General features: G+C 44.8%; 1 protein-coding gene across 2 annotated transcripts in view; it reads left to right on the plus strand.

Moving 5' to 3' along the window:
* RPS6KC1 (ribosomal protein S6 kinase C1) overlaps positions 1–25831 on the plus strand; it is a 155604-nt gene that overhangs the window by 33755 nt on the left and 96018 nt on the right. For both annotated transcript variants that reach the window (XM_040430417.1, XM_040430416.1), the window contains exons 5-7: positions 1353–1443; positions 20709–20768; positions 24132–24494. In XM_040430417.1, the coding sequence (XP_040286351.1) occupies positions 1353–1443; positions 20709–20768; positions 24132–24494 (514 nt within the window). The remainder of the gene's footprint in view (positions 1–1352; positions 1444–20708; positions 20769–24131; positions 24495–25831) is intronic.

Consider the following 25831-nt stretch of genomic DNA (forward strand, 5'->3'; position numbering starts at 1 on the left):
TTAATGGCCCAATGTAGACGCTGATTCACATAGAATATGGAAAAAATCTGTGTGTGCACCGAGCCTGTGTGTGCGTCGCACAAAGTCCCTGTGGTTCCCTATTACAGACCTGTAGGCGCAGCAGGTGCTACCCTATAGTACCTCTGTGCGCTGTTGTATGCTTCTTGCTTCCTCGAAATGATGTAACATGCTGCAATTTCTCCCAGTGTGCTTATTAAACACAATACTAAATCTGTCTTCGGGCAGCACCCCCTAGTGGTGGCTATAAGCAAACATAATTTAAAAGGGGTATTCCGGTTACTGTAAATATAACTTATGTTTTAGACCAATTCATTATCAATAATTACCTAATATAATGTTAATTTCACATATTTACCGTTCAGTTGTTATAAAAGTCGTTTTTCTTCCTCGGCTACCCACTGTGCATGGCATCGACCTGTAGTTCTGAGTCTTGTTAGGTCGAGCATGCTCAGTGTGTCGGTGTGCTGGTATCGTGACCGGACTGTTTATCAGGCAGCCAATCAATAAGCGTCAACAGTCACAGCAGGAAAGCTAAGGATTGTGGGGATTGTAGTTTTTGGAAGTTTTGTGAGGGAACATCAGGCGCCATGATGCTCTCAGCGTGTTGCAGGCTCACCCAGGAGCCAGACAAATGGACTGCAAGGTAAATTGAAGCCCTGGTTATATGTATAGGTGTGGGTTCTGGTTGGGTCACAGCTTGCAGCCTTAATGCAGTTTTTCAAAAATTAAGTTACTTTACTGGAATACTCCTTTAAAGGGGTTATGGAAAAATTGGGCCTAGTTTTTAGGCACTGTAATAACATAGCAAAAGAACCAATAATCCTCTACCCCCCCCCCCCCCCCCCTTGGCCAGCGCCGCACCTCTCCAGTTTTAAAGGGGTTTTCCAGGAGTTTTATACTGATGGCTTGCAGTGTGACAGATGAACGTGACGTCATGTGGCATCCTCCTCGCCAAGATGCGAGAAGGATGTGACGCTACTGCGAGTGTTGTTGACTTCTCAAACAGTTGATTGGCTGGGTTCCGGGTGTCGGACCCCCACCGATCAGATACGGATGGACCTATTCTATCCGTAACCCCCCCCCCCCCCCCCTTAACTGGCTGTGGCAGTGAGATGCCTGTATAAATCTGACCTGTGCAGCCAATCACTGGGGGTATATGGCACACGACAGTTGAGGGCAGTGATTGGCTGCAGCGGTCACACACGTGTTCGCGTCTGTCTGTGACTGCTCCCCCCACCTGATAGTTGCTCCACTGGGTTTGCACGTAAGCAGATGCCGGGATTACATACGTGATGTCTCCTGTGTTGTGTCTGATGAGTGTTTTCTTTCAGGGTGGAGAAGTGCATGATGGGTCAGATCTGATTGGTCCAGCAGAACCGTTTGGGGATTTTCCCGACAGCCTCTCGGACTGCAGTTCTGAAGGTGAGTTCTCTGCTCAGTGGTAAAAGACTCTGCTCAGGGGTAGACTGGGAACCTAAAGTGGCCCTGGAAAAAAAAAAAAAAGGCCCTATTTTGTAGTGGGGACTAAATTGACAGAAGGCAAGGTAAACACAAGATGGAGGGGCCAGCAATCCCATATTACGGCACATCATACCACCCCAGCCAAACGCAACAATGCATCACAAAGTACTGCCCCTCTAAGGTGTACAGCGCCAGCTGCCGCGTTCTGTCCTCCTACCCTACTTTGTCTTAGGATGGCAATACAGTTGAATTCCGGAGTCGGAAGGAGAGTGTCGGAGCATTACTTACCACGTCTGGTGGCCGTGAAGAGGGCTCAGGCGGCCCCCTGGGCATCGGCCCACCAAGAAGTTTCCCTGTAGGGTCTGTGGCCCCTGGGTCTGCTTTTTTTCCAGAAGCATCGCCATGTTCTGTCCATGGTCTGTATCTGGTATTGCAGCTCGGCCTCCTTCACGTTCTCCATGTGAGCTGTATACCATTTAGGTTTCCTTTTTGAGATATTTTTTTAAATTGATATTTTCAATAGGAGACCCCCCCCCACCCTTTCCTTTTTTTTTTTTCCTTTTAACACCACAATCAGTTCTGACTATAGGTTATGGTATATACTGCATTTGGTGTAATATGTAAAATTACTAAAAACTATCTTATGGGAAAAAAGTGACTTCTCCATATCAGTGTATATTGTAGTCTGTAAAGGGTTAAAAGGCTTGTCCTGGACTTTAACACTCACGGCCTGTCCTCAGGATGGGTTATCAACTGATCTACTGATTTAACTGGAAGGGGTTGCGGTGATCGGGTGGACTGTGTGGCGTCTTTATTTCCAGGCACAGCGCCGTACGTTCTTTACCAGATCCTTGGTTGCAAACCGCTAGAAACTGAACCAGATTTATTAAGATGCCCGTGCCTCTTAAAGAGGTTGTCTTAGGCTACTTTCACATCTGCTCTTTCCCTTTCTTAATAGCGGGGTAAAACGCTTCCATTTTGTCCCCATTCATTGTCAAATGGGGACAAAGCTAAACAGAACGGACCAGAATGCGTTCCGTTTGGTTGCGCTGCAAGCAGCGTTTTTCTGTCCATTCGCTGCTATAGGACTTCCAAAAATAGTCGAACAAGCGCACATGGCTTTTTTCTGTAGTCCCATAGCAGTGAATGTAGAGCAAGCGCTGCCACCTCTCCACTCACCGCTCTGGGACTGCTGGAAAGAGCTGAGCTGAGGCTTGGTAATTTTCAAAACTCCCATAACAGTGAATGGAGGACGACTGTGCATACGCCGCTGCTCTGGAGATCTGACATTTAGGGAAAATTACTAGGATATGCCATAAATGTTGAGATGAGACAACCACTGTAATAAATTTGGTGCATCTTTTTTTTATTTATTTTTTTATATAATTTTTATAAAAAAAAAAATGTTATCGCCCCCCTCCCCCCAAAATACACCCGAGATCAAGATACAATAGAAATATTTCCAATGTACATCAAATGAAGCATATGTCATACATAATAACAATGATAGAATATACCCCCCTCCCTAACCCTATTTCCCCAAAACCTTTGTGTCAGCTTCTTGACTAATTCCCACCCCATACCATCCAGTAAGACTTCGTGTTAGGAAATATTCCAGGAAACTCTAGGGAAATTTTCAGTGCCCCCAGTCTATCTTTCAGGTCCTCCAGCAAGTACCACGTTGTTAGTTTGATGGGACCCATAATTCTAGGGTATTCCGAGCTCTCTATATAATTCAATATGAACTTGCGCCAGGTGGTATATAATTTTTTTACCCATCACCTCTGTTCTTTTGAGCGCTTCTAGCCATTCCAGATGGAACGTATGCCTAAGTTGTTCAATAACAATGGATGCAGACGGGACCAGCGGCTGGAGCCATAATTTCAATAAGCATTTTTTAGCTGTCATCAGCAATTTGTGACTTAACAGTCTGGTCATCTCTATCTATGATAACATGTAAGATAACTAGGGAAGACGTGATATCTATCTGTTTTCCGCCTAAGTTAGACATAACTAAGCTAATGTCTTTCCAGAAGCCCTCTATTTTAAGACAACTCCATAACCCATGAAGTAAGTCTGACTTTGGCAAGCCACACTTAGGGCAGGCAGTCAGTCTATCCGGGTTGCCCTTAGATCTAGGGATATCAAAACCATAAATAGCTTCAGATATGGGAGGAAAGTTGAGCCCATCAAACCCCACTTGTCTTCCAATTCTGGTAAAGACGCCCATCTGCCTTCTTTATCTTTTTGATACCCTTACGTGCCCATTCTCGTTTAGTTGCACTGTACCTTCCTGGTTCAAAATTTGGGTTGTGTGTTATTGGGAGATGCTTAGATATTTGGTATGGCAAGGGAAACAACTTCCACAATGTTTTCCAGGTCAAAATTGTGTCCCTCAGGACCAGTGACCGTTTGATCAGTGGTGGGAGACTAGATACACTGGTATGCAGTAAAGCCACCAGGTCCCAGTGTCCCGCCAATTGAAGCTCCAGATTAAGATTAGAGTAGAAAGATGTCTGGTCTACCCAATCCAGTATGTATCTGCTGTTACAGGCTAAGTTGTAACCGCGGATATCTGGGAAATTGAGCCTTCCCTGGTCCTTCCTCATCCTCGGCTTCTTTCCCTGCCATATGAAGTGCAGGAATCTGCTTTCCAGAAGCTTAATATCAGCATGTCTAAGTAATAGCGGAATTGTCTGCAGAGGATACAAGAGCTTGGCTAAACCCATCATCTTAACTAGATGGCAGCGACCTACCAAGGAGAGAGGCAAATTTTGCCATCTGTCCAGATCTGCAATTATTTTAGATATCAGATGGGGAAAGTTTAATTGGTATAGGGAATATGGATCCCTCCCCACCTTTATACCCAAATACGTGATGTGAAATCTGGCAACAGTGATTTCCGACCTCGAAATTGCCTGTTTTAAGATCCTCCCCATAGGTAATAACGATAAGAAGTCACATTTGGAAATGTTTATCTTCTAGCCAGAGTAGGCACCAAAGTCTGTTAAGGCTCTGAAGACGGTCTCTAGGTGGACTTCTGGTCTTGCCAGAAATAATATAATGTCATCAGCAAATAATGCTGCTTTCACTTGTTTGGATCCTACTGCTATTCCCTTAAATACATCGGAAGTGCACAAGAGCCTAGCCAGGGGCTCCAGTGCCAAATTGAACAGGAGTGGTGATAATGGACACCCCTGGCGAGTCCCCTTCAGCAGTTCAATAGGTTTTGATAGAAACCCTCGAGTGTATACTTGCGCCTTCGGACTTTCGTATAACCTGGAAAGGAATGTTCTGAACGCTCAACAGAAACCCATTTTGTCCAGCACCGCTTCCAGCCATGCCCACCTGACATTATCAAAGGCTTTTTCCGCGTCTAATGTGAGCATGGCTGGAGCCTCCCCCGACTTAGGTTGGTGATGGACCCTATCCAAAACTGTAAGGACAGTTCTAATATTGGTGACAGCTGATCGTCCTTGAACAAATCCCACCTGTTCCAATCCTATTAAGGATGGAAGAATCACAGCCAGCCGATCTGCCAAGATCTTAGACAATATTTTCGTATCAAAATTTATGAGGGAAATCTGTCTGTAAGAACCTGGTTGAAGGGGATCCTTTCCCGGCTTGGGTAGAAGTTTGATACATGACATGTTATCCTTATCTGGGTAAACTTGGCCCTTCAGCACTCCATTATAAAGTTCTAACAATACTGGGGATACCTGAGTCAATATGGCTTTAAAATACTCCCCAGTAAACCCATCAGGTCCAGGGGCTTTCGCATTTCCCAATCTTTTAATAACCGATTGTAGTTCCTCCATGGAGATGTCAGCATTTAGGCTTTGTAACTGTTCAAGGGGTAACCGAGGGTAGTTTAACATGGTCAAGAAGGGCGTCAGTTAAGTTAGCTAAGGATTTTTCTTTATACAAAGCTGAATAATATTCTCCCACTATCGTGTTAATGGTGGCTGGGTCCGTTACTACCTTTCCATTTGCATCTCTGAGGCTGGGTATATATATTGGGGTTTTCTTTGACCCTTGGCTAGATTGGCAAGCAGGCGCCCGGCCTTATTTCCATATTTATACATTGTTGCCTCAAAATATGCTTGTTTCAGGGATTCCCTATCCCTTTCACATTTTTCAAATCCATGGCGGGCTCCCACCAATTTTGCCTTATTTTCCCTAAAGGGATGATCAGTGAACTCCCTATATGTCTGTCTTACCTTAAGGCCCCTTTCACACGGGCGTTGCGGGAAAAGGTGCGGGTGCGTTGCGGGAACATGCACGATTTTTCAGCGCGAGTGCAAAACATTGTAATGCGTTTTGCACTCGCGTGAGAAAAATAGCGCATGTTTTGTACCCAAACCCGAACTTCTTCACAGAAGTTCGGGTTTGGGATCGGTGTGCTGTAGATTGTATTATTTTCCCTTATAACATGGTTATAAGGGAGAATAATAGCATTCTGAATACAGAATATATAGTACAATAGCGTTGGAGGGGTTAAAAATAAATAAATAATTAAACTCACCTTAGTCCACTTGATCGCGCTGCCAGCATCTCCTTATGTCTCCTTCTTTGCTGATTGCAGGAAAAGGACCTGTGGTGACGTCACTCCGGTCATCACATGGTCCGTCACATGATCTTTTACCATGGTGATGGATCATGTGATGGACCATTTGATGACCGGAGTGACGACCACAGGTCCTTTTCCTGCAATCAGCAAAGAAGGAGACAGAAGAGATGCCGGCTGCGCGATCAAGTGGACTAAGGCGAGTTTAATTATTTATTTATTTATTTTTTTAACCCCTCCAGCGCTGTTTTACTATGCATTCTGTATTCAGAATGCTATTATTTTCCATTATAATCATGTTATAAGGGAAAATAATAATGATCGGGTCTCCATCCCGATCGTCTCCTAGCAACCGTGCGTGGAAATCGCACCGCATCCGCACTTGCTTGCGATTTTCACGCAACCCCATTCATTTCTATGGGGCCTGCGTTGCGTGAAAAACGCACAAAGAGGAGCATGCTGCGATTTTCACGCAACGCACAAGTGATGCGTGAAAATCACCGCTCGTGTGCACAGCCCCATAGAAATGAATGGGTCAGGATTCAGTGCGGGTGAAATGCGTTCAACTCGCGCATCTCATCCGCGCGGAATACTCGCCCGTGTGAAAGGGGCCTAATACTGTTCTGCTCTAACTGGTGCTGACAGGCTTTTTTTAGGCCAAAAACATAGCCTATGATCTTTCCCCTCATAACCGCTTGTGAAGCATGCCAAAATAACTCCGGTGTGTCTATATGGATCTGGTTGTCTTCCTTATATTGTTCCCACCATGGCTACCAGTTTGTTTACAAAGTCATCGTTGGTTATCAGATTAGAGAGAAACCTCCATAAATAATCTTTGCCTTTTGGGAAAGTGTCTCTCATGCTTAGTATCACTGGGGCATGATCAGAGATGACTATGTCACCAATGTCCGAGTTTTCCACTAAACATGATAGAGAGCTCTGAACAAGAATATAATCAATACGCGACCATGAATCTCTGGCATGTGAATAAAAGGTATACGCCCTGTCATCAGGGTGAAGTTGGCGCCAAGGATCCACTAGCCCCACGCCTTCCATTAGTGGGCCTAAGACTTTGTCCTGAGTATTATTGTCAGCCTTCTCACGAGCGTTTGATTTTCTATCCTCGGCTCCCAATACAACGGAGTTAAAATCACCTCCTATTATTAAATTGGAGTTTCTATCCCTAAGTAATCGGCCTTCCAGAGCTTTGAGAAACTGGGAATTATTGGAGTTAGGACCATATATGTTATAAATAGTATATTCCGTATCCTGAACTTGTAATGATAGCTTAACCCATCCACCTTGTTCATCTGAGGAAGATCCCACCACTTGACAATTGAAAGCTCTACTAAGCAGAAGCAGGACTCCCGCTTTCCTCCCAGAGGACGCCGAGCCAAACGCTTGCCCTACCCACAACTTTTTCATCCGCCCAAAGTCACCTGCCTCCAAATGGGTTTCCTGGAGCAGGGCAATATCTTGTTTCGGGTTTTTTTCAGGTGACGTAAGACCATCCACCTTTTTTGCGGGGAGCGTAAACCCTTTACATTCCAGCTAACGATCCTCATATATCCTAATAAATGAGTTTCTCGACATTATCCTCATTCGGATGGACATGACGGACGGTGGGAACATATATACGCAGAGTATAGGCTGATACCATGACTGACACTTTAAACACCCCTTTAACATGAAAAACCGTTTCCCTCCCTCCAATCCCAACGTTATACTGCAGGTAAATCATATTCCTCCTCTCCTTCATCGATAGCAATGCGTCTTCCCATTTATATTTCTGCATGACTTCCTTTTTTCTAGACTGCAAAACTAGACATCCCCCCCCCCCCCATTTTAAAACGATATGTTGCAACCACAAAACATGTGAAACAAAACCTATGTGCATATATGCAGATAAAACCTCAGCGTTCCCCCCCCCCCCCCTACGTCTACTCAAAGGCACTTTCCAAGGTCTATCACAGATACTACACAAAGGATATCCGGCAGCAATCAGCACGTCCCTTTAATAGCCTATTAATGAGCAGAGTTCATCTCGATCTGGAGTCCCTTCTCCCAGAGCGTGGCTTGCGTTTGTCCGCCGGGACAAGTTCCCAGTCTCTTCTCACTCTACCGGCGGGTGGCGAATGTCTCCACTCGGGGCTACTGGAAGTACCTCTGCAGGACTTTCGATGTTGTGATGATCCATTCGGGGCTTCTGGGGCTGCCATCCGATCGGAGAAGTTCTTCTGCTGATTCAGGGTCATGGTAAGTTTTAACCATGCCTTCCACGCTGGTTACCCTCAGGATCGCAGGGTATAGTAGCTGAAATTTTACTTGTAGAGTTCCGAACAAACACGGCTAAATTCGCGCCTTTTCTTAGCTACTAAAGCTGAGTAGTCAGCAAAAATTAGAACAGTGTGGCCCCTTAATTTTAGAGGTCCTTTGTGAGCCCTAAAGGAGCGCAAGATCGACTCCTTGTCACAGTAGTCAAGAAATTTCATGATTACTTGACGGGGTTTTGGCTTGTTGTTCCGGATTTCCACACCTTTTTGCTTCTGTGCATCTACAGCAGAGCCAATACGATGAACTCTTTCCACCTTCTGCCTCCCTTCTAAGTGAAGAGCTTGCGGCAGTTCAATTTCTCAGATTTCTTTAAGTGCTGGCGGCTTAATGCTTTCTGGGAGGCCCACAATGCCCAGGTTATTCCGCCTGGACCTATTTTCCACGTCTTCAAGGCGATCTCTTAGAATAATGTTCTGTTTGTACAGATCTTGAAAATCACGGTTGGACCTGCTCAAATCTTCCTCCATATTTGCCACGCTGTGCTCCAACTCCTCTATGCTGGCGTCATGTCTCGCCACCGCATCATGTAATTCATGGAGAGACTGCAAAAGGGTATTGGAGAGAGTCTCCTTGATGTCTGGGGCCAGGTATTTAGCCACTTCTATGGCCACCTGACTCTCGCTGATGAGTTGTGCCACTTCATCCTCTTTAGCGTTAGCCGGGGACGCAGGGCGGGAGTCCGCCATCTTTCTCAGCATGGTGCTCGTGTTCGGAGTTGCGCCGCTCTTAATTTGCCGTCTGCCGCTTTGTAACAAATACCGATCCATGGACCGAGGTCCACTGTTGTATAAGGGACTCACGAGTACTTTCTGGGTCACCTTAAAGCTGTTATATCTGGAGCGCAGGTGAATCTAGGAGGACGGGTGTCACTCCACATCCTGCATCCTAGCGCCGGAACCGGAAGTTTTGGTGCATTTTATTCCAGCGCATACGGAAATACAAAACGCTGGTCTTAATAAATCCTCCCCCCTATGATTTCTAACATCATCAGGTTTTGCACTATTTTGGTTCCCAAAGGATGCCCCATGAATAGCTGCAGGCCATAGGTTGTGCTCCTCTGATATAAATACGGGGCGATGCATAAATTGTATGGGTGAATGCCGTGCAGTTCTGCCTTTCACCTCTTGGTGGCAGTGTTGCTTCGTGTTGTCCTCTCTCAGACCTCGATCTGGATGAGCCTCCGATGCATAAATATTTGGAATCGGGGAAACATCTGTGATTGAGAGATGCAAATTTGAAATGTTCACAGTATTCACGTCGGCCTTCAAAACACTTGAAACATGAATACCTGTTTTTTTTTTTTGTTGTTTTTTTCCGTATCGTTTTATTTTTTTATTTTATTCCTTAAGTGACAGTGCCAATTAAGTGTTGTGGCACTCAGCGACAATGATTGCACATAATACAGCTGTCAGTGGTGACCCACAATAATCTACAGAATCTGAATTAATCAGCTGCTAATTGTGCAGGGCAAGTAAATGGCATTTTTATGAAGGATGGTCCGCTCGCTTTCTAATGTTGTGCATGTGCAGGACGTGAAAGTGCGTAGACTGCTTTTTACTGCAAACATCTGCAATTGTTATTCCATCACATTTAACTCTTTAGAGGCATTGGACCTTTGGAGGATTACTGATTGCACTGCACAGTATATACATTTTGCCTGGAGTGCTCCTTTAAAGTCCATCTGTCAGCAGATTTGTCCCTATGACACCGGCTGACCTGTTACATGTGCGCTTGGCAGCTGAAGACATCTGTGTTGGTTGGTCCCATGTTCATATGTGCCCTCATTGCTGAAAGAAATTATGTTTCACTAAATGCAAATGAACCTATAGGAGCAACGGGGGCGTTGCAGTTGCACCTAGAGGCTCTGCTCTCTCTGCAACTGCTGTGTCCTATCCACTTTGATTGTGAGGGTCAGCCAGTGAAAACGTCATCATGCCTGGCCCTGTTAATCAAAGTGCAGAGGGTGTAGCAGTTGCAGAGAGAACTGATCTCTAGGTGTAATGGTAACGTCCCTGTTGCTCCTAGAGGCCATGGTCACGTGGAATGCAGCGCAGGATCACGTGGACGGACCGCAAACTGTGGGGAAAGGCGGGTCAGATGCCTGGCAACCAGGACGCCCTAAGGAAGCCCGGAAGCGTCCCGGTTGTAGCGGAAGGGCATGATTACAATATACGCCCCTTTGAATTAAAAGTAATCTTCAGCAGAAGATATGTTAGAGGAGTATATTGTGCACAGTCTATAGTAACCTGCTGATAGGGCCATAATGGAAGCAACAATTGTAATCAATATATCCAGACATGTTAACAGGGCCAATGCTAGTAAATATGCAAAAAGAATATATACTTAAAGGGATTCTGTCATCAGAAATGAGCCCTCTAAGCTAAACATATGGCGATGTCCCTTGTAAAACACAGAATCCCTAAAGTGAGTTTATCAAATGCCCCTGTGGCTCTATATTCCTAAAAAAGCGGTTTATATCACCTGCCAATCACTTCAAAATGTGTCCAAGGGGACGTCTCATGGTGAAAGGTGCCCGGCTGCAGCCATGTCGTTTAGGTGCCCAGCGCCGCCTTCTGAGCTGAAATCGCCGCCCTCCCTTTCATGCGATCCGCCTACCTCACGTCATCACTGCCTCTCTAACCACCGCTCGCTTCATCCAGATCCCGCGAGCTTTGAACCAGGCTGTAGGAGGTTGGATGGCTGGGATGGGCAGTCAGTGGAGGTTCGAGCGAAGTGCGCCGGCCGGCGCATGCGCACTTCGCTATACGAGGCCGCTGCCAGTAGTCTGCACTGGCGCATCAGGATATACCTAGTGCGCACGCACGGGATCTGGATGAAGCGAGCGGTGGTTAGAGGCAGTGATGACGTGAGGTAGGCGGATCGCATGAAAGGGAGGGCGGCGATTTCAGCTGAGAAGGCGGCGCTGGGCACCTAAACGACATGGCTGCAGCCCGGCACCTTTCACCATGAGACGTCCCCTTGGACACATTTTGAAGTGATTGACAGGTGATATAAACCGCTTTTTTAGGAATATAGAGCCACAGGGGCATTTGATAAACTCACTTTAGGATTCTGTGTTTTACAAGGGACATTGCCATATGTTTAGCTTATAGGGCTCATTTCTGATGACAGAATCCCTTTAAGTAAAAATATGAGAAGAAAAGGAAAAAAAAAATAAAAAAAATTTAGCCCTAAAAGAAAAAAGGGAACAAAATAAATAATAATATACGAGGGGTGATGTGACCCCCCCCCTCAAAAAAATGTAAAGCCAAAATTAAATACCTTCAAATAAAACAACTAAAATTCAGCTGTTCATTAGGTCCCAATGGGGCCGTGGTTTTAAGATGATAAATCCAACGGGCCTCCTTCTGAAGTATGACCCTATTCCAATTGCCACCCCGCGGGGGGTCGTTTCACTTTGTCAATACCTATAAATGAAACACAAGGCCTGCCATTGTGAAGGCAGTGAATGTGTTTGGCTATGGGTGTGTCCTTCATGTTAGCAATGTCATTGAGATGTTCTCCCACTCTTCTGCGAAATTCACGAATGGTTCTGCCAATATACTCTTTCCCACATTCACATGAGAGGCGGTAGATGAGCCCCCTGTTTTGCAATTAACGTAGTCACGAACAACATACTCTCGTCCAGTTAAATTACTTTTGAAAGTTTTACCAATGCAGATATCTTTGCATGCTATGCAACCACCAAGAGCTGCCCCAAGATACCGGTGGTACAAATTCACGATGTACTAGTCTGTCCTGTAAGCTCCTGCCTCGACGATAAGTAATATGCGGGTGGTCCCCCAACACTTCCTTCAAGTCAGGATCCATGGTGAGAATATCCCAATGTTGGTTTATAATCCCCCTGTAACTGTTTGGCGACCTTGTCATAGGTAGTAATAAATCTTATCCATTTCACATTCTGGTTCCCTGTCAGTTTGGGAGTGAGGAGAGTGGCTCGTTCCTCCTGTAGAGCCGATCTAAAGGCTGACCTTAGAACCCTGTCCGGATAGCCACATTGTACACTCTTATGTAAGTCAGAGGCTTGAAAGACAAATTCTTGTTTCGTGGAACAGTTTCTCCTGAGATGGAGATGCTGTCCCTTTGGAATTCCTCTCCTGAGTGGGAGTGGGTGCTCACTCTCCCACCGCAGGAGAGAATTGGTGGAGTTAGGTTTCCTGAAAACTGAAGTGTCTAATTCACCCCTCTTATTTCTCGTGATAAACACATTAAGAAAGGGTAGGGACACCTCATCAGATTGACAGGTAAATCTTAAACCTATGTGATTACTGTTCAGGTCCTTCACAAAGGATTCAAAGGCCGCCTTATTGCTATTCCAAATGATGAAAAATATCGTCTATATACCGTGCCCACAGCCCTATAGGAGAAGTCAATTGTGCCGACTCCTCTGTGAAGACCAAAGTCTCTTCCCACCAGCCCAGGAGCAGGTTTTCATACGACGGGGGCACACAGGCTCCCCATCGCAGTGCCCCTGAGCTGGTGGTAAAGCTTGTTATTAAATGTAAAGACATTCCTGGTCAAGGTAAATTCAAAAATTTGGAGAACAAAAAGGCTGTGGGCATGGTACTGACACCCCCGAGATTGTAAAAAATGGTCTACTGCTTTCATCCCTAGGTTATGTGGAATAGAAGAATATAGAGCCTCCAAACAAAGCCTTGTTTGATTTGAAGGTATTTTATTATTTCGGGGGGTCCCATCACCCCTCGTATATTATTTTTTATTTTGTTCCCTTTTTTCTTTTAGGGCCGCAAAAAAAGAAATTTTATTTTTTCTTTTTCTTCTCATATTTTTACTTATGTATATATTCTTTTGTAAATTTACTAGTGTGAGGCCAAGTTATGTTTTATTAGCCTGTGAGTGATTACGTTATCCCATTGTGTTGGTTGATTGTATCACAGGTGGGTGTTTTCTGCCTGTGAGTGATTACGTTATCCCATTGTGTTGGTTGATTGTATCACAGGTGGGTGTTTTCTGCCTGTGAGTGATTACGTTATCCCATTGTGTTGGTTGATTGTATCACAGGTGGGTGTTTTCTGCCTGTGAGTGATTACGTTATCCCATTGTGTTGGTTGATTGTATCACAGGTGGGTGTTTTCTGCCTGTGAGTGATTACGTTATCCCATTGTGTTGGTTGATTGTATCACAGGTGGGTGTTTTCTGCCTGTGAGTGATTACGTTATCCCATTGTGTTGGTTGATTGTATCACAGGTGGGTGTTTTCTGCCTGTGAGTGATTACGTTATCCCATTGTGTTGGTTGATTGTATCACAGGTGGGTGTTTTCTGCCTGTGAGTGATTACGTTATCCCATTGTGTTGGTTGATTGTATCACAGGTGGGTGTTTTCTGCCTGTGAGTGATAACGTTATCTCATTGTGTTGGTTGATTGTATCACAGGTGGGTGTTTTCTGCCTGTAACTGCATGTGATTGGTTTATGTAAGAAACTGTCTGTCTTCCACAAGCTCCCCATGGCAGTGTCCCTTTCTGGAAGACCTGCATAAAAGGCTGACCTGTAGTCCCATTAAAGTCTCCTGTTGTACCCTTCATGAAGTCTGGGCTCCTTTGGGTAACTATCTGCTGGCTGGTGGAGGATCTACTTGGAAGCTGCATTCATCCAGAACCATTCTTATCCACACCCAAACTGCAACTATAATCCCTGAGGATCAGCAGTTTGTGAGGAATAGGTGAACAAGGTACTACAACTACCAGCGTTCGTAACAACTAGCTGTGGCCCTGTTAACATGTCTGGATATATTGATTACAATTGTTGCTTCCATTATGGCCCTATCAGCAGGTTACTATAGACTGTGTACTGCACAAAATACTCCTAATAGCATGTGCCGCGTCTCGTGTATTGCAGCGCAGTGATCACGTGTCCCGCACACATGATTAGGAGGCGGTCCGCGGGTTTTTGGCGCGTACAGCACGGCCTTTAAATACACCAGACGCCATACATGGCAGCCTATACCCACTGGCAGGAGCACATCGGATGAGGAGCGTACTTTGTTTTCCCACTGACCTCAGGGGAGGCCTCCTCATTTCATCCGTGCATACTTTTGGACTTTATTACATTCATATATACCCTGCACATGTAGAGGCACTTTAATTGTATATACATTTAGTCAGAGACTACTGGTTGCCTACTCTTGACATGTGCATTTGTATTGTGATTTTTATTGATTTAAAATGTAGCTTTTATTTGTTTATTAATAATAAATTATGAACATTTTGTATCTAACCTATATAGGTTAGATACAAAATGTTCATAATTTATTATTAATAAACAAATAAAAGCTAAATTTTAAATCAATAAAAATCACAATACAAATGCACATGTCAAGAGTAGGCAACCAGTAGTCTCTGACTAAATGTATATACAACTACTTTTGGACTTTAGCTTAACATGCTTTATCCTATATGTTTTCTGTATACTCCAATTTTTGGATGATACCCTATTTTTTTTAACGTTTCCCCTGACGAGTTATTATACGAAATGTGGCACGTCTGGAACTGTTAATAGGGTTTATTAGGAAAACTGGTTGGGTGTAGGGTCAGATATCCGGACGGGGCGAGTGCGCTGTATAGATAGGCAGGGTATTCCTAGTCCCTTTCCCTAATGTATACAAGAGACCAATAGCCACCTGAATATGCAGTTGAACCGAACTTCTTGAGGCACCTCAAGATTGGTAAGAACTTTCCATTTTTTGTCGGTGCACTTGTGCCCTGTGATTGATTGTCTATTGACTCATTGGGGTTCACTACATTGCTTCTCAGGTGTGTGTATAGTATGATGTTTTGTTTTTGGTTTGATTTATTATTTTCTGGTGCAGTGCATCGATTTTATTCATTATCAGTAAAAGTTAAGTTTTAGCTCCCTCTGTTTCCCCTTTGGGGTTACAAAGGACATGGAAAGAGTCAAACAAAAGAAGAATTGGCAAAGGGGTCCCCTGTAAGGTCCCAGAGGTGTGACACCACCCTTCAGACATTTATGTTATATCCTGTGGATATGCCATTAAAGGGGTCATCTGTAAGTTTACTATTGATGACCTATCCTTAGAGTGTTACCCTGGCGGTACCTACCCACCACCGGAACGCTCGCCTGTCCTGCTTCTCCGGTCTGGCATTCCTTTACTTCCTCCTAACGGGCACGGTAGCGCCACTCTGTCTACTTCACTCAGGCTGAGGCCTGCTTATTTCCTGCTTTTCTCTTCCTATTGGCAGACACACACTTTCCCTCCATCCGCAAACGTGCCAGCAAGCCCAGCCCAGCCTCTGGCTGCCTACCCAGGGTATTTAAGGCAACTTCCCTTGTAAGAATGTGCCTGAGCAATAGGTTCTGGTTCTCTAGTCTCCTTCAAAGGTGCGCTATTTATCTTTTCGGATTGCAGAAATTCTGCCTTCCCTGACCCTAGCTTGTCCCGGACTACAATTTTGCCTGATTCTTTGGTGCCCTGCCCCAGTGTTTCTTGAACAGAGACTACTCCAAGAGGTAGAAGCCTGGTGGTTTCCTGCAGTGGAGTCCAAATTCCTCTACAAGGGTGAAGACCAGAAGAGCCACCTTGATAATGCTCTTGGGGGTAGCCTAAAGCGAGATCTGTTCAGTAGAGAGGGCGAATCCACATCCGCTTCGTAACAGGGAGAAATGGTGCACAACGAACCCTGTGTACTCCGACCCTGCCATTATACTCCATTACATCTATTCCATACCTCTTGCTGACTTACATTGGGCAGGATCAGGCAGCACACAACGACACATAGGTCTGCATAAGTGCTGCATACACAAAACTTGCATGCGATCTCTACGGTTTTGTCATAGCTGTCATGATTAAACGAAATCATTCCTCTTAGTAAAATCTCTTATACAAAGTCATGCCATGGAACAAAGGCAATCGGGGTAAAGGTAAGTTACTGCCCTGTTTAGCCTTGCATGTTTGAGTATTGCTGCTCATTTAATCATTTTTTTCTTAAGACTTGTTTCATGTGTTTTTTTTTTTTTTCTATTAAACACAGATTCTTTTAAGAGATGTTTTAAAATGTTGGACTGAGAAAAAAATAAATAAAGGGGTTTCTCCTCTGTTAAAAAAGTAATGATGCTCTAAAACACATGCTTTAAATAAAAAAAAAACTTAAAAACTAACAAAATAATACTACTCTTTTCAATCACCAGCGTTCTACTGTGGATGCTCCCATGGTCCCTCCGATCTTTGTTTTATAAGCATGTGACTGCTGCAGCCAGTTAGTGGCCTCAGCAAGTCTCATGCCGGACTCACAGCTCCCAATGCTTAGAGGTGATTTCAGTATGTACAGTAAACAAAAACAAAAAAAACAGAGGACCGCCGGGCGTCTCCACTGAACCAGCAAGGGATTAAAGAGTAATATTTTTTTAGTTATTTTTATTCTAAAGCTTTTTTTTTTTTTTTTTTTTTTTTAAGCTCCTATAAACCTAAAAATAAATACAGAAAAATACAACAATAGAAATAATCAAAAGAAATAAAAAAAAAATGACAATTTACATTTTTTATTTTTTTTATTTTCTCTCATTGTTTACAGGGTGATTTTGGTGGCTTTTTAATTATTTGCTTTCTTCAAAATTACAAAAAATATATATTTTTTAAAAACAAAATAGGAGTCTATAGACTCTGCACATGCCTCGTACATGATGCAGTGTTAAAGATGTGCCATTTACAGTCCCCCCCCCCCCCCCCCCCCGGGATGCATCTCTCTCTCTTTCTTTGCGCGCCTTTTGCTTGCTCACCTGTAACACAATGATAATTGTTAGGTTCTTCTGGAAGCCGAACAGGGGAAGGCGCTGCCAGGAGCGGGCGCCAGAAGTGTGTATTCATGAGCACATCTGAAGGATAGCTGTGCCGCACTTGCCGTGTGAAAGGCTTCTCTATAATCATGTAAGATGCCTGCGAGACGGTCTCTCTTCTTTTGACAGAGGTCGATACTGATGCATATTCATTTTTCCTGCACTTATATTCAAATCGCTTGACAAGCGTTTACAAGGGGAATGTTAAGTTCATATTATGACACCTTGCATACGGTACTTCCCGTGGTGTGAATTTAAATTTTTTATTTTTTTTGGACCGATATGTCATTTTATATTTCAATAGACTTCCAACAAAAGTGTATTAATAGAGTGTGTATTTTTTATTTTGAAAAACATATTCCATTGCATTTTTTTTTTTTTGTTCATTAGAAGGCATGCAACACATATACTGTAAAAAGAAAAAAATAATATAGAAATAAAACAATAGATTTGATCATTGAACTCAATGGAAGTCTCCTGCCTCTGCATTTAATAAAGAGGTTATGCCATGACTGATGTAAAAAATTTAAATCAGACGTCATATAGTACAGGGATGACCAACCTGCGGCTGTCCAACTGTTGCAAAACTACAGCTCCCAGCATGCCCAGACTGCCTACAGCAGTACATGGTGGGAATTGTAGTTTTACAACAGCTGGAGAGCTGATAACGTGGCAATCTCTTTCTAATAAAGCTAGAACCAGCCCTGTACCTCACATGGATCCAGAGAGATCTCCACATTCATTGCTCCAATTGCTCTGCTAGATTATCTTCAGCCTTGCAGCTCAGAGGGCGTGTCCTTTCCGCTGCAGCTCAGAGGGCGTGTCCTTTCCGCTGCAGCTCAGAGGGCGTGTCCTTTCCGCTGCAGCTCTCTCCCTATAACTGCCTCAGCTTCATCACAGAACGTATGGCTGGTGGCAGTTGAAGATTTAAACTGTACTAGCCACAATGGTTTCCACCATTAACCCTATGTAGTTATCGAATTGGCGTGTCCTCTGTGCTGACCCAGCACATGTATGTCATGTAACACTGCTGCTTACTGAATGTCAGTGGGGTGTCACATGGATGCATTACACAGGACTGACTGATTTATGGGCTAAACCATTCTACTGTGCAGATAGGGGTCAACAACCTGATATAAGAAAGGTATTTAAGCAAAATGTAAAATACCTGTCTGTATTATATAAACAAATGAATAAAAAATAAATAAATAAAAACCAGAATACCCCTTTTAAGTAAGGACCGTAAGTGATCCATTAGGAATGTTTTCCGTCCGCTCTCTCCTGGGATTCTTTCAGATTTTTCAATACTAATGTAGTACAAATAAAGATTTTATTTTGACATTATGTAGAGTTGGAGGGATTGTCCGCTTTTTACGATCCCTTTTTACTAGAAGGGTCCCACAAAAATAAGCTGATTTAGAAGTTGTCCAGTTGTTAAGGCACCCAGTGATCATCTATGATCTGTGGAGGAACCCAGTATCAAGTGTTGAATTTCCCTGCAGCGCCACCACTGGGGAAATGAAGTATTACGTGATCCCTGTATTGTGATGTGCATAGACATGATGGCAGCTCCTCGGAGACGGAGAACAGTGCTTTTTGTAGGTGCTGAGTGAGGGACTCTCCCCCCTAATAAAGGGATTTTCCAAGACTTACAGAGTGACCGGTCCTCTGGATGATCTGATCTGTGGGGTCCCAGACACCTAGGATCCCCGGCCGATCAGCTGTTTGAGAAGGCAGCGGCGCTCGCAGTAGCTCTGCTTCCTTCTCTCTGCTTTTCCTAGGCCAGTGACGACACGTTTATCGGTCACAAGGTCTAGAAGCAGCCCGGCCCTATGGAAGTGAATGGGGTTATCCAGTGATACCAAGTACAGCCGCTATACAATGTACGGCGCTGAGCTTGGTGAGCGCTACTGCGAGTGCTGGTGCCTTCTCAAACTGCTGATCGGCGGGTGTCCCGGGTGTTGGACCCCCACCAATCAGTATATAATTCTAAGAAAACCTTTTTAACTCCAAATACTGTAATACCTATTATGCATTAAAGGGGTGTAGACCCTTGTCGGTGGGCCGTGTCTGGCGTTGTAGTGCTGGGTAGCATGCCACCCCTTATTACTAATATAAGGCTAGTATTACACTAGCAGATGTTGGGAGGGAAGTGTTCCTTCCTGGCAATCGCCTGCTTGTCAGTGGAGGAGACCGCTGCTATTACCGTATATGCAGCGATCTCCTTTACGGTATGGGGATGAGCGATCACTAATGCCATCACTCGTCCCCATACTGAATCATTGTTTGCTGGCAGCAGAGCGGGACTAGACAGCATGATGCTGAAAGATTCCGATGGCTCATTCATCGGGTAATCTGTGGCAGTATTACACTGCCAGATCATCGTCAACAAGCGTTCCTACAATGATTCTGCCAACCATCGGCCGGTGTAATATAAGCAACATCCACCATCTTTTAACCACTGTAGGAACATCTGCTTGTAGTTGAGTTTCTGGCCAATTTATATTGGAGGAAATGATGGATATTTCTACCTCTGAAAATGACAATGATGGTTTGTCTTTATTTTAAATGGAGTCTGTCATCTCCTAAACACTCCCCAAAGTAGAGTCTGCTGTGTATAGTGTGAGGGTGCTGCTTCGGATTACGGAATTTTATCTTCATACTCGCTTCTCCCACAGACCAGCAGTAAAATGCATTGAGAGGACTCCCGAGCTCACGCACATAATGGAGAGGACTTGAAAAGGAGTCCTGTCAATGCATTTTGCTGCTGGTTTATGAGAGCAGAGTTGGGATGCAAGTGAGTATTAGGATAAAAATGACATCACCAGACTCGGCGTCACTTACGCTATACACCGCTGACTCTAGTTTGGGGGGGGTTCTAAGCTGACAGATTCCCTTTAAGGCCACAGCCCCTTTACTGTCGTATGGGTCGATGTGGGCTTGAGTTGTCTTAGGGCTCACAGTCTTAGGGCTCATTCTCACGACCGTAGGAATGAGTCCGCATCCGTTCTGCAATTTTGCAGAAATGGGTGCGGACCCATTCATTTCAATAGGGCTGCAAAAGATGCGGACAGCACACTGCGTGCTTTCCGCATTTGTAGTTCTGTTCCGCGGCCCCGCAAAAAATATAGAGTATGTCCTATCCCTGCCCGCAGTCGCGGACAAGGATAGGCATTCCTGTCATAGGGCTGGCCATGTGCGGTCTACAAAATGCGGTCGGTATTTGTGTTTTGCGGATCCGCAATTTGTGGACCGCATAACGCATACGGTCGTGTGAATGAGCCCTTGTTGGTGTTATCTCCCTGTAGATGTAATGCATAGATTGATGGTCTCCGGTCTCACATTGTAAATGCCTGCCGGACGTAATGCACACTGGTCACAGAGTGTGAACAGGATCCGACTCCAGTAGCCGTAACGGTCTGTTCTGCAAATGAAAAAGTAATAAATCTCGTCATTTTATTTTTCAATTAATAAAATTCTTCATTCACTTTTAGTGAGAAAAGACTCTTGTGGACTAGATGACGTGACCTTCACCAGCCAGTCTGAATGCGGGGGTGAGTTGTACAATGCGTAATCCTTTAAAGGGATATTCCTGTCTGTTCTCACATGCTGGGATAGGCCATAACATTATGATCAGGGGGCTCCAAACTCTGGGATATCTGCCGATTCCAAGAAGGTACGGACAGACATCCCTGCGCTGATTTCCTGCAGAGCAGCGCTCCTGTACATCCACTGTGTAGGAACTGAAACACAATCCCATTTAAGTGAATGGAGCTGTCTTGCAGTTCCCAGTGCGGTGGGTGGTGGGGAGTGCTGCTATACAGGTAAAATGGTTAGGGACCCAGCAGTCGGACCACTACCAACCAGGAAGCGATATCACCTATAATAGCTGGAAAACCCCTTTAAATAGGATTGAAAACTTTACAATAGTATGACATTCTCATGATCTGGTGTGATTCTGGATTAGTGATTATGGGTTCATTTTCAACAACTGACACCTTTCACAAAGGCTCCTACCAAACGACCATTGCCACCGCTGGGTGCTTGCCTTGTAAATGGGTAATGCAGGTGTAGCGGTAGAATTTTTGGTCTGATTTCTGGGCAAGGAATCAAACTGATTGTCTATGACACTCCAAATCTTATGTTCTCTCCAAGGGTAAGAATATATGACCGGTCATTAAAAAAAAATTGACAAAGCTTGTAGGATATCTTTTCTGGCCCTTTAATTTATACGAAAAGCCCTGGGTGTTACTCTTTACAGCAGGGGCTTCAAATGAACTAATCCCATTATACCAACTGTGATATCACAAGGACCTCTATGTCCTCCTAGGGTGACATCTGAAAGTAATTAAAGGAGATATCCAGCCTTTAATATTGATGACCTATTATCTGGATAGGTCATCAATATCTGATCGGCGGGGGTCTGACACCCGGCACCCCTGCGGATCAGGTGTGATCGCCCTAGCGAGTGCTGCTTATTCGTCATTACACTACGTCTTGTCTTCTATGGAGCGGTGGCGTAGTGTAATTACAAGTACCGTTCACTTGAATGGAGCGAATATTTGTATTAAGCTACATGCACACGTACGTTGTTTGTTTCTGTGTCCGTTCCGTTTTTTTTGGGCGGATAGGATGCGGGCTGCAAAACACATCCGGTTGTGTGCATGTAGCCTTATACTGCACTTCCGAGATGAAGTTCAGTGTAATGAAGAGGAAGCAGCGCTCGCATGGAGCGTCTTCTCCTCTTCAAACAGCTGATCGGCGGGGGTGCCGGGTGTCAGAACCCCACCAATCAGATATTGATGACCTATCCTGATGATAGGTCATCAATATTAACGTCTGGACAACCCCTTTAAGGCAGGGAAGACAAGAATGTCTTTGACTACATAACGGACTCGATAGTTTATACCAGGCATTGCAGACTAATCTGCCACTGATGGGTGAGATGGGCTAACCCCTTTAATTCTTTAAATTTTTTCTCCTATATAACGGGGAGAACAGAATCTTTGTCTCTGCTGCTTTCCCCTTGAATACACTGTAGCGCCATTATCATAAAATCACTTAAAGGGCTCTTCTGGGATTTTAATGTTGATGGCTAGAGATTAGCGAAGCACGCTTCATATGTTACATCCGAAGTTGTTTCGTTCAAAACTTCGGATTAATACGGTACAGAGATCCGTCTCCGTACAGTATTAGAATGTATGGGCTCCGATGAGCTGCACTTAGTTATTCGCGAAGTCGCGTGTCACTTTGTTGAATGACTTCAGTAGTTGATGTGGAAAACTGCTTTAAAACTTGAAACCGAACTCGAGGAACTGTAGCCTAGTTCGGGTTAAAGTTTTAAAACTGTTTTTGCACTTAAAAAAAAATAAAAAATCTATTACCAAAGTTAGGCTACGTTCACACTGGCGTTTTGAATTCTGTTTGCGAGATCCGTTTCATGGATCAGTTCAGCCCCAATGCTTTCTGAATGGACGCGGATCCGCTCAGAATGCATCAGTTTGCCTCCGTTCAGCCTCCAATCCGCTCTGGATGCCGACACCAAAACGCAGCTTGCAGCGTTTTGGTGTCCGCCTGGCGATGCGGAGCCAAACGGATCCGTCCTGACTTACAATGTAAGTCAATAGGGACGGATCCGTTTTCACGGACACAATATGGTGCAGTTGAAAACGGATCCGTCCCCCATTGACTTTCAATGTAAGTCAGGACGGATCCGCTTTGACTTTGTTCTTCGTAATGCAAACGGATCCGTTCTGAACGGATACAAGCGTTTGCATTATAGGTGCGGATCCGTCTGTGCAGATACCAGACGGATCCGCACCTAACGCAGGTGTGAAAGTAGCCTTATTCAACAAAGTCACGCACGACTTCGTGAAAAACTAACGTCACCTCATCAGAGGCCGTACTTTTCATTACTGTATGGAGACAGATCTCAGTACAGTATCAATCCGAAGTTTTGAACGAAGCGACTTGAGATGTAGCATCTGAAGCTCGCTTCGCTCTTCTCTATTGATGGCCATCGATGTCTGATCAGCGGGGGTCTGACAACCTGCACCTCCTGATCAGCTGTTTCAGAGTAGCTCCAGCGCTGGAAGCCTTGTAACGGCAGCGCTTCCATTCACTTCAATGGGCGCAGTGCTGCAGCTACCAACTCAGTCAACTGCATGATTGGCAGAGCCGTGCAGCTACTCTGGTGGGGGTGCGTGGAGTCAGCCTTCTGCGGATTAGAGATCGATGCTCAGGATAGACTATCAATATTGAAATCCTGGAATACCCCTATCCATATAAAGTGAAATACAAGCCAAATCTCAGCACCTGGGATTATCTCTCTACCCTCAGGATTGAGCCGTAGTTTGGCTTTCTTTCACCCGGGCATAGGTCTAGTTCACTGCCGTAGGCCTGTCTCTAAATACCGAGGCCAAGACTAAATGCCCTGTGGCACCCCTACTGGTACCCAGCACCCGGGGCTTATGCCCCAGTACCTGCACTCCTAGCTGCGCCCCTGCTCAAGGTAATCAAATGCAAAGATGAGCAACATGGGGCTGCCACACCCTGGCAAGCATCAGATAATCCGCATGTACAATTCAGTTGTCGTCTAGTAGGTGTCTGATTGTATTGCTTGGGCTTATTTCCAGTACGGAAGCGAATGACAATTCTGGGTTTTGGATCCAAGTTTTGATCACAATGTTTGACCTGTGACCTTTTTGATCCAATTTAATGAACCCTCCAAACTCCCGCTATAACCCAAGAAGAGGCATGGATAAGGAAATATTGGCGTGTGAACATTCAGCCGCCATAGTGGAGTGTGACTGGGCAGTGTGGTCATGTTATGGGGGGTCATGGGAGGCAAGGTAGAAGGAGCGATCTCCTCCCGTGACACTTGACATATATATATAATTTTTTTTCCCCTGTCTTAGGTCTCTCTAGTGACAGCGACCTCATCTCATTGACTGTGGATATAGACTCTCTGTCCTGGACCGATGATGGAATGGCTTCCGATCAGATTTCACCCAGTAAACCGTTCTCCGTTCCTCCTTCCCCTGGGGCAGTAGCGCAGAACTTTCCCGGTTCCAGCTATGAAGGGGTTAAAGCCGAAGCAGAAAAAGAGAGCCGCAGCTTGTTCGCTGCCAAACTCAAGCAGAGGCTCGGCAAGTCCGATTACCTGGCGAGGGCAGGCGAGCTGATAACCTTGGCCATGAAGAAGGAGACGGAGCAGGACTACGAAGCTGCATTCGGATTTTACCGGAAAGGCGTCGATCTCCTCTTGGAGGGCGTACAAGGTGACTATGTCAGCCATCTGGCCTTACTTTGAAAATTTATTGAAGAGGACTTCCCAGGCCTCTCAACATGTCTGAGTAAATGCTTCCACATAAACAACAATTCCAGAGCATCTTTTCTTAGAAAATGTACTTTGTTTTGTTCCTCTGTTATACCCTCTGGAAATGTGTAAATAGATTGACAGTGGGGATTTACCTCACCATATCCAATCATCGGACAGATAGAGACGGACTATGTAAGGACACCTTGTTGTCTATTTATTCATACACTTGCAGGAGGAATTACAGAGGAACGGCACAGTCCAGATTAAGGGGGGGGGAAAAATAATGCTCCAGAATTGTAATTTCGTGAGTGCAAATATTTACACGGTCAGGACACTGCACACATAGGGACCACCTTTAGGCCACCTGTGATTGCTGCATCAAAGGGTCATGCAATCTGCAAGACTTTCCACTCATTTATGCATGGATACACCCCCCCCCCCCCCCGCCACCTACTGTACAGTATATAGTGCCGTCAGCTGTATTGATGGGTCAAAACTGCTGACAGGCTCCCTATATTAATACTAGATGTAAACTGTAAATGGTTAAAGAGGGTTTTCCGCTTATTTATGTGGCCGTACAGATTTTTGTGACCCTTTTCCATTCATTATTTCGGCTGTGGTTTTGCCCGTTATTTAGTTTAGTAGAAGTATAGACCATACCGTAGATAAATGATCACGTCGGTGTCCTTGGGTCCGGTAGTCAGTGTTGACTGCAGCTGTGTAACCCCTTTGGATGTCGCAGTCAACAGCACGGTCACCCCTTGAAGACCCCTATGTAAGCCTGTTAGGCCCTGCCTGTCACTATAAAACACAGAGAGGCTTAATATGATGGAGATCAGAAGTATTGCTTTGTATTACGCCAGTGATCTCTGAGTAGGACAACAAAACAAAATGTAATTAAAAAAAAAAGTTCAATAAATAAATAAATCTAAAGTAAAAAAAATTACTCCCAGCATGTACGGCTGGGCTGGTTTCCAGCCAGGAGAGGTAAAATACCGGACCAGAGTTTAAGTGCCGGTCCGAGTTTTGGCAGCCCCTGGCTGTCCTTAAATAGGCAGCTGGGCTCAGCAGAGATGTCTCTGTTTTTGGGACCTAAGGCTTTGTGCCATGCTGGAGGGCTGAGAGCCGCACACTGAGGAAACAGGCCCCCTAAAGCCTGCTGTGGACTACTGGAGGCAGAACTGCCAACAAGGTGACTTGTGTTATATGAACTTTCCATTGTGTGTGAATTAACACCAAGACTACAAAGTTACGTGTTGTTTTGTGCAATTGACTCAAGTGTGAACAAACACTGAC

Source organism: Bufo bufo, chromosome 4 (genome assembly GCF_905171765.1).
Source record: "Bufo bufo chromosome 4, aBufBuf1.1, whole genome shotgun sequence".
In the NCBI taxonomy this organism is placed as follows: domain Eukaryota; kingdom Metazoa; phylum Chordata; class Amphibia; order Anura; family Bufonidae; genus Bufo; species Bufo bufo.